General features: G+C 43.3%; 1 protein-coding gene across 1 annotated transcript; it reads left to right on the top strand.

Annotated features, from left to right (window-relative positions):
- The first annotated feature begins 410 nt into the window (after positions 1 to 410).
- Positions 411 to 15,179, top strand: GCG (glucagon). The gene is made up of 6 exons (XM_044418168.1): positions 411 to 514; positions 886 to 1,047; positions 7,360 to 7,413; positions 10,078 to 10,215; positions 13,352 to 13,495; positions 15,161 to 15,179. The coding sequence occupies exons 1-6, from the start codon at positions 423 to 425 to the stop codon at positions 15,177 to 15,179; spliced, it is 609 nt and encodes a 202-aa protein (XP_044274103.1). The 5' UTR covers positions 411 to 422.
- Positions 15,180 to 15,877: the final 698 nt, after the last annotated feature.

Below are 15,877 nucleotides of genomic sequence, written 5' to 3' on the forward strand. Positions count from 1 at the left end.
ACAGGAAAACCTCACGGCTGTACTGACAGCCACCAGGACAGTATGGCTGAGCACAAAAATTGTTCATGTGCTTTGCATTTTTAAATGTGTTACTTTGCATGCAGAAGTTCCCAGCTTCCATCCCTGGCATCTCTTGCTGCAAAAGATTCAATAGCAGGCATGAGGAAAGGCCGTCTGCTGAAGACCGTGCAAGGAACTGCTGCCAGTCAGAGCTAGATGAACATACTCAGGCGCAGCAAAACGCAGCTTCCTATGTTAATTCCTCTGTCACACAGAACTGATTTTGGTGGCTTCTTGCCACAGGGAGAGAGAACACCTGAATCAACCAGAGTGCCTTAAGCTGGGGGTCCCCAAATATGTGAATGAAGCCAGACAAGTTGCAATGACTGTTTGCCCTCCATTCCTGTCCACAGGTGACAAAAATGAAAAGCATGTACATGGTGGCCGGTCTGCTTTTAATGATTGTTCAAAGTAGCTGGCAAAGTCCCCTTCAGGAAACAGAAGAGAAATCCAGGTAAATACCCCTGATTAAATTTCTAATACTAACTTAAATGCAGGCTATGTATTTCCTTCTAGAGGAGTGTGGCATAGAAATCCCCTTAAGATGCTAACATGAATTTTTAGTTTTTCCTTCCACTGCACGTTGGATGAGACCGCTGCACAGCAGACTGTTAGTTCAACCAGTACTGCCTTTGGTTCTTGCTACTGACGTCTAAAAAGAATCTATTTGTCCTATGACTAAGCAGTTATCAGGCAACTAACAATCCTTTCTTAGCAGCAATTTTTAAGAACATGTTTGTCTTTTAAGAAGGTCTGCCCATGGTCCAGCACCTTGCAAATGTGCCGTCTTCAGTGCCATTAATGTGTCACAAACCACACTTATAGATCGTTCAAAGCCTCCCAGGCTGAACCGTTAGATGACTCTAGACAGCTGAATGAAGCCAAGCGCCATTCACAAGGTACATTCACCAGCGATTACAGCAAGTACTTGGACATGAGACGAGCTCAAGATTTTGTACAGTGGTTAATGAACACTAAAAGAAGCGGGTAAGCAAAATGGACTCCCACCACTACCATCCCACACCCCATCCCTTATACATTATGGCCTGGGGGGAATGTTATCACCTGGGGAGACCCATGTAGTGATAAGATCCCCTTCACCCAGCTTAATTTCCCCAGGATTCACAGAGCTGGAGCCACTTCTCTGTATCCACCCGCTCAGCCATCCACCCATCTCGCCCATCACCCATCTACCCTACATCCATCTACCCATCAGTCCGTCAATCCATCAGTCATCCATGCTGATATATGTCCTGCTCTCTTCCAGTGGTGCAGGGTTCTTAGTAACAGTTTTATATATTACAGGAGCACCTTGGCAATCATTGCCCCGTTCTCCAGCATCTGGAGGTAGAAATACTAGGTTAAAAAAAAATAAATTTTCAAACTGGTGCTAGTTGGGTAAAGATGTTCAGCTGTTCTTAGCTGTTATTCCAAAGCATCTACTTTTGGTTTAATCACAGCCTTGAGATCCAAGCACTGCACAAGAAATATTTCCTCTCTAGCTTTTTAATTACATGGCTCTGTGGGATAGCGGAATGTCACAAATACACAGAAAGACGTTGCAGTTTCTTTTGCTTTCACACCCAAGTGCTGCTTTTCCCTGCTCTTAAAAAATGCTGAAAGTGCTGGTTAGACAGAAAAGCAGAACTAGAGGGTCATGTCGTCATCTATGGAATCTGTAAGCAACCGTGAACAGGGAACAACTACTCATCCACAACAAATGCCTCAAGTAGAGAAGTCCTAACAGAACAAAGCAATGGAAACTTTCCCTGTGAAAATTCTTCTGAAATGATTGGGAATTGTGCAATAGTGACTACTGTTCACTTGTATAACCACCATTTATTTCAAAAGGACACACACAGGAGAATGCCCAAATGGATCGTGTCCTCTTCCACACTCCAGTGCAGTTATTGACACAGTAAGACATCTTGTTGAAATGTATGGAGTCTAAACACATAAAATTTTGTGCTGTATTTTGGTCCACATCCTGAACATCTCTTAGTGTGACCTATATTCCTCTTGAACCAATAGGCTTGGATTTAAACTGGGTTCAACACAAGCCTTACTGTATTGGTTGCCATATGTAGAAAAGCAACTGCCCAGATGGAGCAAGATGACAGCTGTGCCAGCACAACATCATAAACTCTGCTACACAGCTAAGCTCAGCCAAGATGATAGGCCTAGTTAATAGCATTTATTAAAAACATTTTAATAGCACCTTTCCATTTAAAATGTCCATGGAAATTCATCAAAAATCAGTAGCTAGTATTCAGCCACACCAAAGAAAGAAAGAAAGAAAGAAAGAAAGAAAGAAAGAAAGAAAGAAAGAAAGAAAGAAAGAAAGAAAGAAAGATTGAGCAGGCCAGGATGTGATAGCAGCTGATCCATGTATGAATTCAATTTCATACATTTCATATCAAATATTCAATGTGCTGCAACATAATGTTTGTTATAAGCTTTAATTCAAGATAACTGTATATAAGACAACAGCTAATGTATACACACAGACACAAGTTCAGACATTTTTGAAACAAACATTAACATCTATAGCAGTTGAATCAGAAGAATGGCAATATATTGTCATTAATGAAATATTTCTGAAACAAGCTCATTTGAAGGAGTTGATTGAAAAAGTCTCCAAGATGTTTAATGCCATCAAATGCAGGATCATGATAAACCTGGCATGTGGTTTCATAGAAGATAATATGATTCATGGCACAATCGATATACTGTTCTCGAGTGAGGTATGCATAAAAGAGAACATAATATACAATAGGACCCTAATATGTGGTGACATTTGAGCTGGGATCTATAACATAGGATTCTGCCTTACACCAACACAGACCATGGGCCCATCCAGTTCAGTGCTGTCTACACTGACTGGCGGTGGTTGTCCAAGGCCTGCCAAACGGCTCTTTGCCCTCTCCAAGTGGGGATGCTAGGGACTGGAAATGGTACTTCTGCATCTAAAGCATTCAGTTTTGCTGTTACATCATGGTCTTTCCCACAAATAACGTTTTTTTCTGGATTGGATTATTTGGTCATCTGACCTAGGACCATCGAATGCCGATTTCCCCAAGGTAGAGTCCTCCAAATGCCAGGGATGGCAACTCCTAGAATTCCTCTCCATTGGCCGTGCTAGCTGGAGTGGAAAGGGTTTGAAGCCCAAGACATCTGGGTGGCACCAGCAATGTTCCAGCATCTTGGGCAGAGGAATTTCCCATTACCTGTTGCCCGGCCTAATGGCTGGAGACTGAGCTGCAGACTTTCTGTACGCCAAGTGCGTACTATGCTCCAGTGAACCATGATCCCTCCTAGAAGAAGGTGAGCAAAAGTGTGGGAAGGTAGAATGCCAGTAACACGCTTACAGACATTCTTAAACTTGATCTCTGTGCACATTTATCTATATGAAATGGGGATCTCCATGTGGAAAAGTCACATCTGGGCTTTCTTCCCGCAAGGTAACCTTATGGTATATTAAAGCAGGAGCTTTATTTCTCTATTTATTCATTTATTTAGAGTATTTGTATTCCGTCCCATCACATAGCCTTAGGACGGCTTACATAAAATAAAATAAAACATAATACAAATAAAATCCAGATCCACCCTGGCTGCATATTAAAACCTATAAGCTGATGTTAAAAGTTATTAAAATATCGTTTAAATAAAAAGGTCTTAGCCTGGCGCTGAAAATCAAATAAAGATAGCGCCAGGCAGACCTCTCTGGGGAGCACATTCCATAGGCAGGGCGCCACCACAGAGAAAGCCCTCCTCCGGGTACTTTGCCTCCTAATGTCTTTCACGGAGGGTTCCCAGAGGAGGGCCTCTGCTGCTGATCTCAGGGGCGGGAGGGCAAATATGGAAGAAGGCGTTCCTTTAGGTATTCAGGTCCCAAGCCATTAAGGGCTTTTTAGGTAATAACCAGCACCTTGAATTGAGCCCAGACTTCGATGGGAAGTCAGTGAAGCTGGTAGAGGACTGGGGTTATATGAGAGTAATGCCCAGTCCCTGTCAGCAACCTGGCTGCTCTACTTTGCACCATCTGAAGTATCCGGACTGTCTTCAAAGGCAGCCCCACGTAGAGCGCATTACAGAAATCCAATCAGAAAGTAACCAATGCATGTGTCACTGTCGCGAGGCATTCGTCCTCCAGGTAGGGACACAGCTGATGGATTAACCGAAGATGAAGGAAAGCACTCCTCGCCACCACAGTCCCCTGAGCTTCCAGGGACAGCTCTGGGTCGAGGAGCACCCTCAAGATGTGGACCCTGTCCTTTAGAGAGAGTACAACCCCATTCAGGGCAAGGTCCAAGGTCCAAGTCACCTACCCAGGAGTTCAAACCACCTACCAGCAGGACCTCCATCTTGTCTGGATTGAGTTTCAGTTTATTGACCTTCTTCCAGCCCATTACCTCGGTCAGGCACCGGTTCAGTACAGCCACTGCCTCACCTGGATCGGTTGAAAAAGAGAGGTAGAGCTGGGTATCATCAGCGTACTGATGATTCTGCAGTCCACACCTCCGGATGACCTCTCCCAGCTGTTTCATGTAGATGTTGAATAGCAAAGGGGACAAAATGGACCCCTGCGGTACTCCATGGCATAGCTGCCATGGCACAGAGCCAAAGTCCCCCAGCACCACCTTCTGGAATTGGCCATTGAGGTAGGAGAGGAACCACTGCCAAGCAGTGCCTCCTACTCCCAATCCCACTAGCCTATCCAGAAGGATACCATGGTCGATGGTATCGAAAGCTGCTGAGAGGTCGAGGAGGACCAACAGGGGCGCACTCCCCCTGTCTCTCTCCCTGCACAGGTCATTGTACAGGGCGACCAAGGCCGATTCAGTACCATACCCGGGTCTGAAGCTGGACTGAAATGGGTCCAGATAGTCAGTCTCATCCAAGAGTGCTTGGAGTTGTCCCGCCACCACCCATTCCAACACCTTGCCACCTTGCTTTAGAACTTCCTATCTTCAAAGAATCCTTTCCACATTGATTGGTCAGCTGAGGAACTCTTGTTTATCTGCCGTGGAATTTCTATGCTTTGAAAAGGATTCTGCGAATGTTCTAGAGCAGAGAGTAGAATAGAGCTCCAGATCTTTTGAACTTCAACTCCTTGTATTCCTGACCACTGGACATGGTGGCAGGAATTTGAAGTCCAAAACATCTGTGAGGGTCTACATTTTAGTCAGCCCTATTGTAAAGCTTCCCACCAGTTTCCATAGGCATCATCGAAGCTAACTGGGTCACAAACTGCTAGTGTGATGTAAAACATATCCAGTCTTCCCCTGCTGCTGCTGCTTATCCCAGGGGAAGCTAGTGGTGGGTGAGCTGTGTTTTGGGTAGTTTTTCTGCTATTACTGATTGTGTCATTGAGAACTCCCAGAATAAGCTTCCCAGGAATGCCAGGGTTCCCAAAATCACTGGAGTAAACTATACAACTATACTTGAAAGTAATGCACTATTTGGAATTCCTAAACATTTTATCAGTTTTGTTTCCTTCTCCACTACTAGTCTTTCATAACTGTGTATCATTCATCATTTTTTATGAAAACAGTCAAAGTAATGTGCTACTTTGCTGTCTTACACACCAGTATTTGGTTTGTCACATCCAAATACGTCATTGTCCATTGCTGTTTCATTATCATGTGTGTTATTTTGCTTTTTTTTTGTGTCTGCGTGATCACTCTTGTCCCATCAGCCTGCTGAATAATGCCTCAGTCAGATGGTGTTGGTTAACAATTGATAACGCAAGCTGAAAGGATAGATGTAGACCTCATTTGTCTCAGTGAGCATGATCCTGCCTTTTTATGTGATGTGCAAACATTTACCTGCCAGGAGGTAGAAACAGTTGAACAGTGGCTTAGCACGATGCCATCGCCCGACAGCCTTCCTGTATGTAAATGAGAACTTCCCAGCTCTCCCTTGAATATGGATCACCAACAAAGGACTTGTCAGGCTCTCCCTGGACAGACCGCAGTCAGACACTCTGAGACTGCTGGCTGCGGCCCTCTGAAGCATTCTTTTGCTCCGAGGAAGTGGAAGCTGCACATGAAAGGCGGGGTGCAAAATTCCTGGGTAGAATGCAAGGGGTGCCTGGGCTGGCCTGGCCTTGCTTTGCCATGCAAAGCAGTGCTGAATCAGGCTTGTACCAGTCTAAATCTGATCAATGCAAATGTAAACTCTTGGCCCCAGCTGGCTTCTGGTGCGCGTGGTGGATACCCTGCACCTTGCCTTTCCATGTACATTTGGTAGAGGCAGGATCATGCCCATTGTGTTGATTAGTGAAATGACTAATTGCTTATTTGTTAACTTAGTTATTATCGGTGCTCAGCATATTTACTTGGAAGTAGTCCTCTCTGCGTGGAGCAGGGCTGCTTAGTAAATGGGTTTGAAACTTAAACTGAAGTGAATTAATAGAAGGCTGGTGATTAAGCACATTGTCTGAATTAGTCCAAGAGAAAAAGCTGTGTTAGAAGTGATTTCACAGAACTATTCTGTTTGCAGTTGAGTACTTTTTCTCCCCTACCTTCTGACATGTGAAATGGATCAACCATATAATTTGCCACCAGCAACATCCATCTCATTATTATTTTATGCCTCAAACCTCCCCAATATAGACCAAGCTGTTGTGAGTAAAACTGCTCCCTATGGGGTCATAACCACCAACTGAGCCCAAACGTGATCCTCATAAAGCTATGGAGGAGGTTGACTGGGAGCTTGAGTGGTTATGTGAATTGGCTTTGGATCTTTTACAAGTGAATAAACATCCATATAGTTCCAAAGCAACATTTTCTCCTTTTAGTTGGGTGGGGCACGGGTTAAATGAATTATGGAACCATACATAATTCAGTACTGACTTCTGAGCAACTGAACAGGTAGACATGCATACTGCATCATCTGGATTTGAACCTGGAAACAAATTAGTCTTCAAACAGGAAATGATTGCATTTTTCTTAAATGCCAATCTTAGATGAGAGGGTATTTCACTGAAATATTTATGTTAAGGTAAAAAAAGAAATGATGCACTGTGCAGAGAAAAGTCTGAAAATGTTTAATGTCTAATTTAGCTGTATGAATTAGAGCTGAACATTTCCAGCTATAGGGTACACTGGATAACCCATCAGGTATAATGCAAGTCTAAATAGCATTCCTGGAGTTAATGCAGAAGTCATGCAATGCATATATGGTTCCTGCCCTGTGCATTAAAATGTCACAAAAGAGCACTGTAACGTTTAACTGATTGTACGGATTTTTCCCCCATCCATGTAAATTCAATTTCCTTATGGGCCTCTGCTACAGACAACAAGGAGTTGAAGAGAGAGAGAAAGAAAACCTCCTGGACCAGCTTTCAAGGTATATTTTAAGTGGATAAATATTTTACAACAGAGGGGATGAAGCAAAAATTGTTCCTCAACACAACCATGAATACTTTTGCACATTCTGAAAAATACTGGCCTCTAGAGGACCCTTGTGCGGTGCTGTGCTGCACATGTGGGATCTCCTGTTGGTACTGCTGCTGCTGCTGCCGCGATGGGGGGCAGGCGGTTCCCCCAGACAGGCCCATGGCCCTCCCAGAGGTGGTGGTGCTGACCCTGCTTGCGGCAAAATTACCACCATGTGTAAACACGGAGGAGAGCAGGCAGTCCAGCATCACCCGGTAGAAGCCACAACCCCAACAGCTCTCACTTTTGGCTATGTGGGGTAATGCCGGGAAACCACAGAGAAAGCTTCAGCTGTGGGGGAAATAGAAATGAAATAAATAAAATACATAAATAAGCAAGATGCTGGTAGGAGCTGTAGTCCAACACGATCTGGAAGATGACATGTTCCTCCTTCCTGCCCTTCACTAAGCCACCCAGCCGAGTAGTGTCCACTCTGGCTTGCAATGGCTCTCTAGGCCTTCTTTGGAGCCTAGGTCTCCAGGTAAAGGTCTTTCTCATAGCTTGCTGCCTAATCCTTTTTTAGGTGAGGGTAGCAAGGACTGAACTCAGGCATTGCTGCACGTAAAACATAGAGCCTCCTTCCAAGCTTGGGCCCTGTTTCCAAAATGTCCCTACAGAGTAGGTTTTTGTGCATGCTAAGCTGCAATTAGAAGACAGCTGTGCATTATAGAACAGGTTTTGTCAGGTGCACTGGCTTTGCTCAGCAAGGGGCAACCTGTGGGAGTAATTTCAGAAGCAAGTTCTGCTCAGTGTAATGGACATAACCTTCAAACAAGTGGGCTCAGGACTGTGGCTTATGCTGCATTTATAACCAACTGAATTCCAGCGTAGATAGATGCAAACCAAGATACCTGGAAAAGGCAAATTCAGCACAAGTTGTGTATGCGCTATTGCAACGAGCCGTGTTCTTGGTCCTGCAGACACATGTGTTGTTGGAAACATCAACACCTCCATGTTCTCTGAAGTTAATCAAGGCATGTGGACTACTTCATGCATGATGTGATTGCAAATCCATGATGTGTGGAATAATTCAAGATGGGCACATGATACTGTCTGTATACATGCTCCAGACAATCATGGCTGCCTGATATTTATACTTGTATAATGCACATGCGCACCATGAGCATCCATTTTTTATTTTATTTTATTTTTTCTGTTCCACCTGAAGCCAAAGTTCTCTGGGTGGTTTACAACTAAGACAGAATATTTTGTAGAGATCTATGAACACACACTGAGTGAAGTAGTCCTTAGCTGACAGAGTTTTATGTAGCCTTTAATAGGATTCGAGTAAAAGGGGAGCTATTTCTTAGACTAATATGCTGTGTGTTTATTTGATTGCAGGAAACTAACAAAAATAACAACAAAAACACCCCATAAGGCATGGTGTAACTAAACAAGGACAAAGACAAAATAATCTCAGAAACAGATTTGAAAGGATTTAAAAAGCAAATAGGGGTGGTATTATTCTACTGTATAGTAGTATGGACTATCAAACAAAAATGCAGTTATTTCTAATAGAGATAATTTTACAGGCATTCAAAATGGAAGGAAAAACTGGTAAAAGGAGATTTTTATGGGAAGCAGGTGCAATAGCAGAAAAGTGAGAATATATACATGCATACATTCCTGGTGTCTTGAAGAAGAATTCACAGAGGGATGCTACAGGCAGCCCCTTGGTCTCTCCAGCTTCCCGAGATTGATGCTATCTGGACCCACACACCCCATGAATCCCGGAAATGTAGGATCTGGATGAACTGAATCTGACTGAAGGTCATTTTGGGAGTGGACTGGGAAGTACAGCCGTTTAGCCAAGCTTGCCCCTTGCCAGAGTTCTACACGGGACAATGTACCCTGTGAGAACACCTCCTTGTAACCTGCTCCCTTTACTGCTACAACATGGAGCACTGGTAAGCGCATCCTTGTTCCTCATCAAGGGGGCTTCCCGGCAAGGATGCACTGCCTCATGTGTGGGTCCAGGCATTGCCACCTTCCATTTGCAGGCTTCTTGTGTTTCCCAACTGCCGCTCCCATCTTCATTATCATGTAGCAGGAAATGCCTTACGGAAAAAGGACAGAACGGAGGCACAAGGCTTCTGGTTAGAAGTGCTAGGACCCCTCCATCTCGAAGCACCCCACACTAATGCTGTGTGTCTCTGGGAAGACAATATATTATTGTGGACAGCCATTTACAAATGATGTAGATTACCCTAAAGCAAGGCTGGACAGATATGCTGGTACTGAAGACAGGCTTCCATATTACATATTACAAAGACTCTGGGGGAAGACAACCCTTTTCAGAATTCTCTCCACTTGGGGACGCCATCTTGACCTGTGCCTCAGGCAGCAAAAAGTATCCGTCTGGCCTGCTGGTCCAATATTCTTAGCTCCATCTAGATCCTGTCTCCTGGCTGTGTCTCATGCTAGAGTATGATGCCATGTTCAAATGGGTTTTCCAAGGAGGGAAGTAGTGTGGACAAAAGACAACAGATGATGATGATGATGATGATGATGATGATGATGATGATGATGATTCAGAGGAGGTAGCCAACGCACTCAGACACTGTTCTTCTTTTAGCAATGGGCCTGCCAGGCGTCATGCCGAATACGAGAGACACGCTGACGGCACCTACACCAGTGACATCAGCTCTTACTTGGAAGGTCAAGCTGCCAAGGAGTTCATTGCTTGGCTAGTGAATGGACGAGGAAGAAGAGAGTAAGAATCCATCTGTTGCTATCATTAGCGTTCTTAGCTTTTGGGGATTATTACCAATCAAAGCCTAGTGGAACCTCAATGTATCCCCCACAACCGCACTGTATTTCATACTTCACTTTTGCAACTGAAGATGTTACCATGGGTGTGAGTGGATCTAACTGCTGATTAAAATGTAGCTCTTTGCAAGTATATTGTGCTGTTACATGACTGAATAGGTCAAGTTCCTCCATAAGGTCAAGTCATAGTGCAGGTCAATGACATTTCCCTCTTCCATCTGATTTCCTTTCCTTCCAAACCCTGTGACTTCATGCAACTACCCCTTCACACCTTATGACTTATTGCCGAGCCCTGATTGCCAGGCGTGTGCTCCCAAATCTCTCTTCTCCCGTTTGCCCAGAGCCCTCATTTGTTTTCCTCTAGTGTTTCCAGCATTCTGCTTTGTCAAACTCTTTTGGTTTCCAAAGTTTGTACAAACCCCTCCTCTCCAAGGCTCTCCTCCTCAGCCTCTTTGAGAAGTTGCTGCTAAACTAATCATCACACTGTCACTGTCTTTCCATCCCTTCTAAAGTTTTCTTTCTGCCTTCCCACTCTCATTCTGCAATACACTGAATATTTACCCCTCCCCTGCCTCAAAGCATGCCATAACTTTAGGCTGCCAACACCTCCATCAGTAACCTGTACTCCATCAGTAACCACCTACATCCTGTTCTCACCACTCTCTTGACAACCTCCCCTTCTTTTGGCTCTTTGGTCTGTTCTACCCACTACTGACTTTGATCTCTCTCTCTCTCCCTCTCTCTCTCTCTCAGCGACTGTACATTTGGAACAGTGTCTCTTGTGCTTCATTTCCTCCCCTAATAAGCCCACTCACAGCAGTCTCCAAGCCCCAGACACATTTGCCTGCATGGCCTGGCAGCTGAGAGAGAGCGACATGCCTTTCCCACCTGTACTTATTTCTACCTTTAGACTGTGAGCTCTTTTGGGCAGGACTTTTCTTATTCTTTCTGCCTCAGATTCCACGCTCAAAATATATATCGCCAGCTGTAAAGGCACCATGTATGTCATTAGCACTGATAAAAATGGATGATTATTGCCATCATCATAATAAAATGAGATATGAGAGTCAATAACGTGTGCTGGAATTTAGGAAGGAATCCAATCAATAAAAGGTATTTCTGAAACACTGGGTTATAAGTTGTTGGGAGGGTTGATGCTAGTCCTAAGATACCTTGCTTAAGTGTCATTACGGGAAGGAGAAATTTCACAAGACGCAGTGAATTTAAGGCATGTTTGCTGCTTTTGCCTATCATGTGGATTATCAGGTATTAGCCCTTGAGTCCAACAAAAGCGGCCATCCAGGATTGAAAGGCAACTGTTAAAGTGTTCTTTGCACCTGATTCCTTCTAACCTTGCTAAGCGATACACCTCTGAGTGGCTAATGATGTGTTTCACACAGATACATGCCATGAACCTTTCCGATTTTATGCAGAAAAACGAGTGGAGGAGAGAGAGGCCACATCACCCTTCCTTCCTCCCCTTTCCCAGGGGAGTGAGATCTGCATTGGAGAAATGACAAATGGGAAAGGGCTTGGCACCCCCTCTCCCCACAAGCTTTCTAAGCTCAAAATCAACCCCGTCCCCCAAAGCTATTTTTTGTGGTTTGTAATGACATGAGATTCTCTTTGCACAATTTAGTCCTGGGAGCTTACATAGCAGCGATCGAGCATAACGGAGCCTTGAAATTTACTCTTTTGTTTCGATCTTATTACCAGTCAAATCTAAGACATAAGTTTGATGGAGAGCACAGCAAGTGGCTGCTCTGTCACTTCCATTTGTGTACCTGTTGAAAGGAACCCTCAGGGCCCTAAAGCAAGAACAGGATTTTGGTCCATATGCTTGTCTACTTACACATCATCAAAAGGATTTGGGAAAATAATACAGCAGGCTGTTACAAATTCTCAGCAAAACCATCAGTACCATCTGATGTTGCTAACAGAAAGATATTTCTATATCCATCCCCCAAACCCTTCTTAGGCATTAAAATCTGGAGGTGAAAAGAAATGGGTGAATGGAACAGTTGGCTCTGCTGTGAGGACATTTAACTCTGAAGTATACCAGAATCTGCATGTTTACAATACATTTTTATACTGTCTATTATTTCCAACTACTGCTTTGGAGCCGACCACATAATATACTCTGTCTTCTGTTTCTGATCCTGATTAAAAGTATAAGCACAGAACTCGGAGCTCTTCCTCAGGAAATGTTTATTATTTCTTGTGTAATACCTGTGTCATGGGGGAAATTGGCTCACTTGATTCTGAGAAACCATGTTGTCTTCTTGGGCAGTAATTTAAAAAATGGCTTGAGTGTGTACTTTATATCACTTAGAAATAAAGTACTGTTCATGATAAGGTGAATGGCCTTGTCCTTGGGAATACAGCTCTCAGAAAATACTGAAATGTTATGTCAACATTTTTAAAGAGTTCAGTGACAAAGTTCCTTTGGTCTTAATGGATCAGCATGGGAGGCCCTTCGATGGCTAAGTATGTATATACAAATCTCAGTCCATAATCCAGTTCTTCCAACTGATTTAAGTGGCTATAGCTGCAGAAATGGGAATTCCTGTTGGTACAACTACTAGAATAAGAACGTTGGATGGATGAAATGCCCATTTTATGAAAAGTCCATCTGCTTAATATATGAATCACCACTGGTGGAACCTGGCCACGAATGTTTGGGCTTCTGTACTTGGCCAGACAAATACTTCTGAGGTGATTCAAGTACTATTCATGACCCAGCCAAGCAGCCATAGGTAATTTCCATTTATTTAGAGGGCAGAGCTAAGCACGAGCTTTCATGCATGCTGCCCAAATCAGTGGGACATGTACAGTATGTAACTGGCTGAATGATATCCAAGGCTTCCCTCTATTAGTTGTGCATATTAAAGAAATGGTTTGGGGGGTCTAAATACGATCCCTTGTTGGTGTTATTTGGGGAGGGTGATTATTAGGATGATATAAACCCCAATCCTGTATGCCTCTTTTGTGTAAAAGTTGAAAAAAAATAAGGATTAGACAGGAAACATATATTTTGACCTGAAAGGATGTGAAAAGTTTGTCCATTTTTCCCCTTTAAGTTTCTCAGAAGCAGCTGATTCAGCCGACAACATTGGCAGAAGACACGCGGATGGCACATTCACCAGTGAATACCACAAAATCCTGGATGAAATGGCTACCCAAGAGTTCTTGAAGTGGCTGCTTAACCAAAAAGTGACCCAGAGGTGCCTGAATTTTGGCTAACCATATTGAGTTATTCTTGGATTACCTGCTAGTGCAGGGGGAAATGCTGCTTATTACCACTTTGTTACTTAATATTTACTAGCCTTCCCCAAGCTGGTGCCCTCTAGATGCGTTAGACCAACTCCCAGCATTCCCCAGCCACCCTGGCTGATTGAGGGAATGTTGGGAACTGTATTCCACCACATCTGGATGGCCCCAATAATCTACAGTATATGTGACGGCATATCTGCTGTGAAAGAGAGACCTTTAAGAAGAGAACGGCTATTTTCTAGGGGCTCACACAGGCTCTCTTTCTATTTTCCCCTATTAGTAGCCCTTAGTATACCTTGCTCACGCAAACCAACAAACCGCTTTTGGATACAGGGAGGTGGGGCATCAAAAAGCAGTCTGTCCGCTTATTTTGGTATGGCACCACTCCTGTGAGACCACCACAATTTTCAGCCAGGCAAAATATGAAGAGAGTCCCAAGGATGCTGCCAGCTGTCATGTGCATATGGACTGGGACGTGATGATGACAACCTCATCATTAGGTAGAGCATGAGTGGGCAGACCCAAGAGCTCCATTCCACCATGGGCAACCTTCTAGCAGGTCACATGCCAGTGGTAGGTGGGTCCAAACCTGAAAGCAAGCAGGCCAATATGAAAAATGGGGAAGGTCTAAGCCATGTTCACATACACCCACTGATCCACACATACATACACCATTCACAAATATCTGTCATCTACCACTTGGCATCTGTGTGGATCTAGGGGTTGGCAATCCACTGGATACTTCTGGAAACCCACAAGTTGGCTTTGCTTCACCATGGTTTCTCTTCAGCAACTAATATTTGGAAGCATATGGCCTCATACCCATTAGCCCTTGGTGAATGTATCTTCCATAAATGCGTCTAATCTGCTTTTAAAACCACCATCCTTGTAGACAATCCAGTCAATTAATTATATGCCCTTTGAAGAAGTACTTCTTTTTCTCTGTCCTGAATTTAGGGCATTCAGTTTTATAGGAATTCCAGCCTGGAATTCTCTACAATTTTTACTCTCTTTTATTTTATTTTTAAATCTTTCTATTTGCAACACAATGGTAACAACAACAGACCCCCCCCCCCAAAAAAAGGAGCGGACTGGGTGAAAAGAATAAAATTGTAGGGATTTCTACACACACCCCAACTTTACTCTGACATATACAATATGCCCATGACTGTAAACAAAACTCAGATCATGGGTAAAAATGTGCAGGATCCCAGTCTAACGGCTTTATTTAAACAACAACTACCAAATGCAATGTTTAAGATTGATTGAAGCATATTTGAGACTGTAATCGCATTCACACCTACACAGAAATAATCCCCATTCAACCCAGTGGTAATTACATGTGAATAAATACACACAGAACTGACTTGCTTATTCCATTGATTCAAACATGTGTAATCATTTCCCACCATTGACTTAACTTTGGCTGCCTTGCACCAATGATGTTAGATGTAACATAGATTTTGGGCCATCTTATATACAATTGGAGAAATTATGGCAGTATTGCAGAAGGTGACATTAAAGAACTTTCATTACCTACATTTTATGAAGAATGAGCACATACCAGTGTTCTGAACAATATACCCATTTTTAACTTTCTCTCTTTGTGTTTCCAGGGACTTGTTGGGAGAATAAAATAAGGTGCAGAATAAACATGGCATATAAATCAAGGTCTTCACTGCATCCACTATCAACCACTGGGGATTTTTGAAGTGTAACATATGTACCCTAAAGCTACACAGCTTGGCATGCAAAGAAATGAGTTTCCTGTGATGAAAGGATTTTGTAGCGAATACACCACTCTCAGCTGGACACAACTAAAGGTTTCCTGGCTGTATGCTTTCAGATCCTACCATTTCTTTAAAGAAGATATCCAAAAGGCCCTATACAACTGTGTTTTTAGCAATGCTATTATTGTCACCATTTCCTGAGAAGACAACACCTACCTGGTGTACCCACCAAACATGAAAGCAACAAGGCTGGCAGCTTAAATTATGTGGTGGAAACTTCCCTCTGGAAACCTTTGTTATAAAAAGGCTCAGCTTTCCAGACATCAGTTAATAGTCTTAAATAAAAAATGATTCAAGCTTCTTTTTTTGGTGTCTAATTCCTTAAAACACTCACACTTGTACCTTCAAAAAATTTCCATTATCATATGACTGTTGTATCAAGCAACCCCATCAAGTTACCTAATTTTGTTTTCTGGAGGGGTCAACCGGGGCCTATGGCAAGAGATGCTCCCCTGTTTCTTCTCTCTAGCACATGCCCAGCATTTTAGGAGGTACTTTTAGGTGTTTTCGTATAAGAAGCTTAAATTGGTTTTCGCCTGTATT

The sequence above is a fragment of the Varanus komodoensis genome, unplaced genomic scaffold, assembly GCF_004798865.1.
Source record: "Varanus komodoensis strain SLA01 unplaced genomic scaffold, ASM479886v1 scaffold9, whole genome shotgun sequence".
In the NCBI taxonomy this organism is placed as follows: Eukaryota; Metazoa; Chordata; class Lepidosauria; order Squamata; family Varanidae; genus Varanus; species Varanus komodoensis.

What these genes read in the sequence shown, in the direction of transcription:
- GCG (XM_044418168.1), top strand. Translation starts at nt 423, where the DNA reads ATGAAAAGCATGTACATGGTGGCCGGTCTGCTTTTAATGATTGTTCAA. An exon ending in ATGAACACTAAAAGAAGCGG is followed by an intron (nt 1,048 to 7,359) that starts GTAAGCAAAATG and finishes CCTCTGCTACAG; the next exon opens with ACAACAAGGAGTTGAAGAGA. An exon ending in CTCCTGGACCAGCTTTCAAG is followed by an intron (nt 7,414 to 10,077) that starts GTATATTTTAAG and finishes TTCTTCTTTTAG; the next exon opens with CAATGGGCCTGCCAGGCGTC.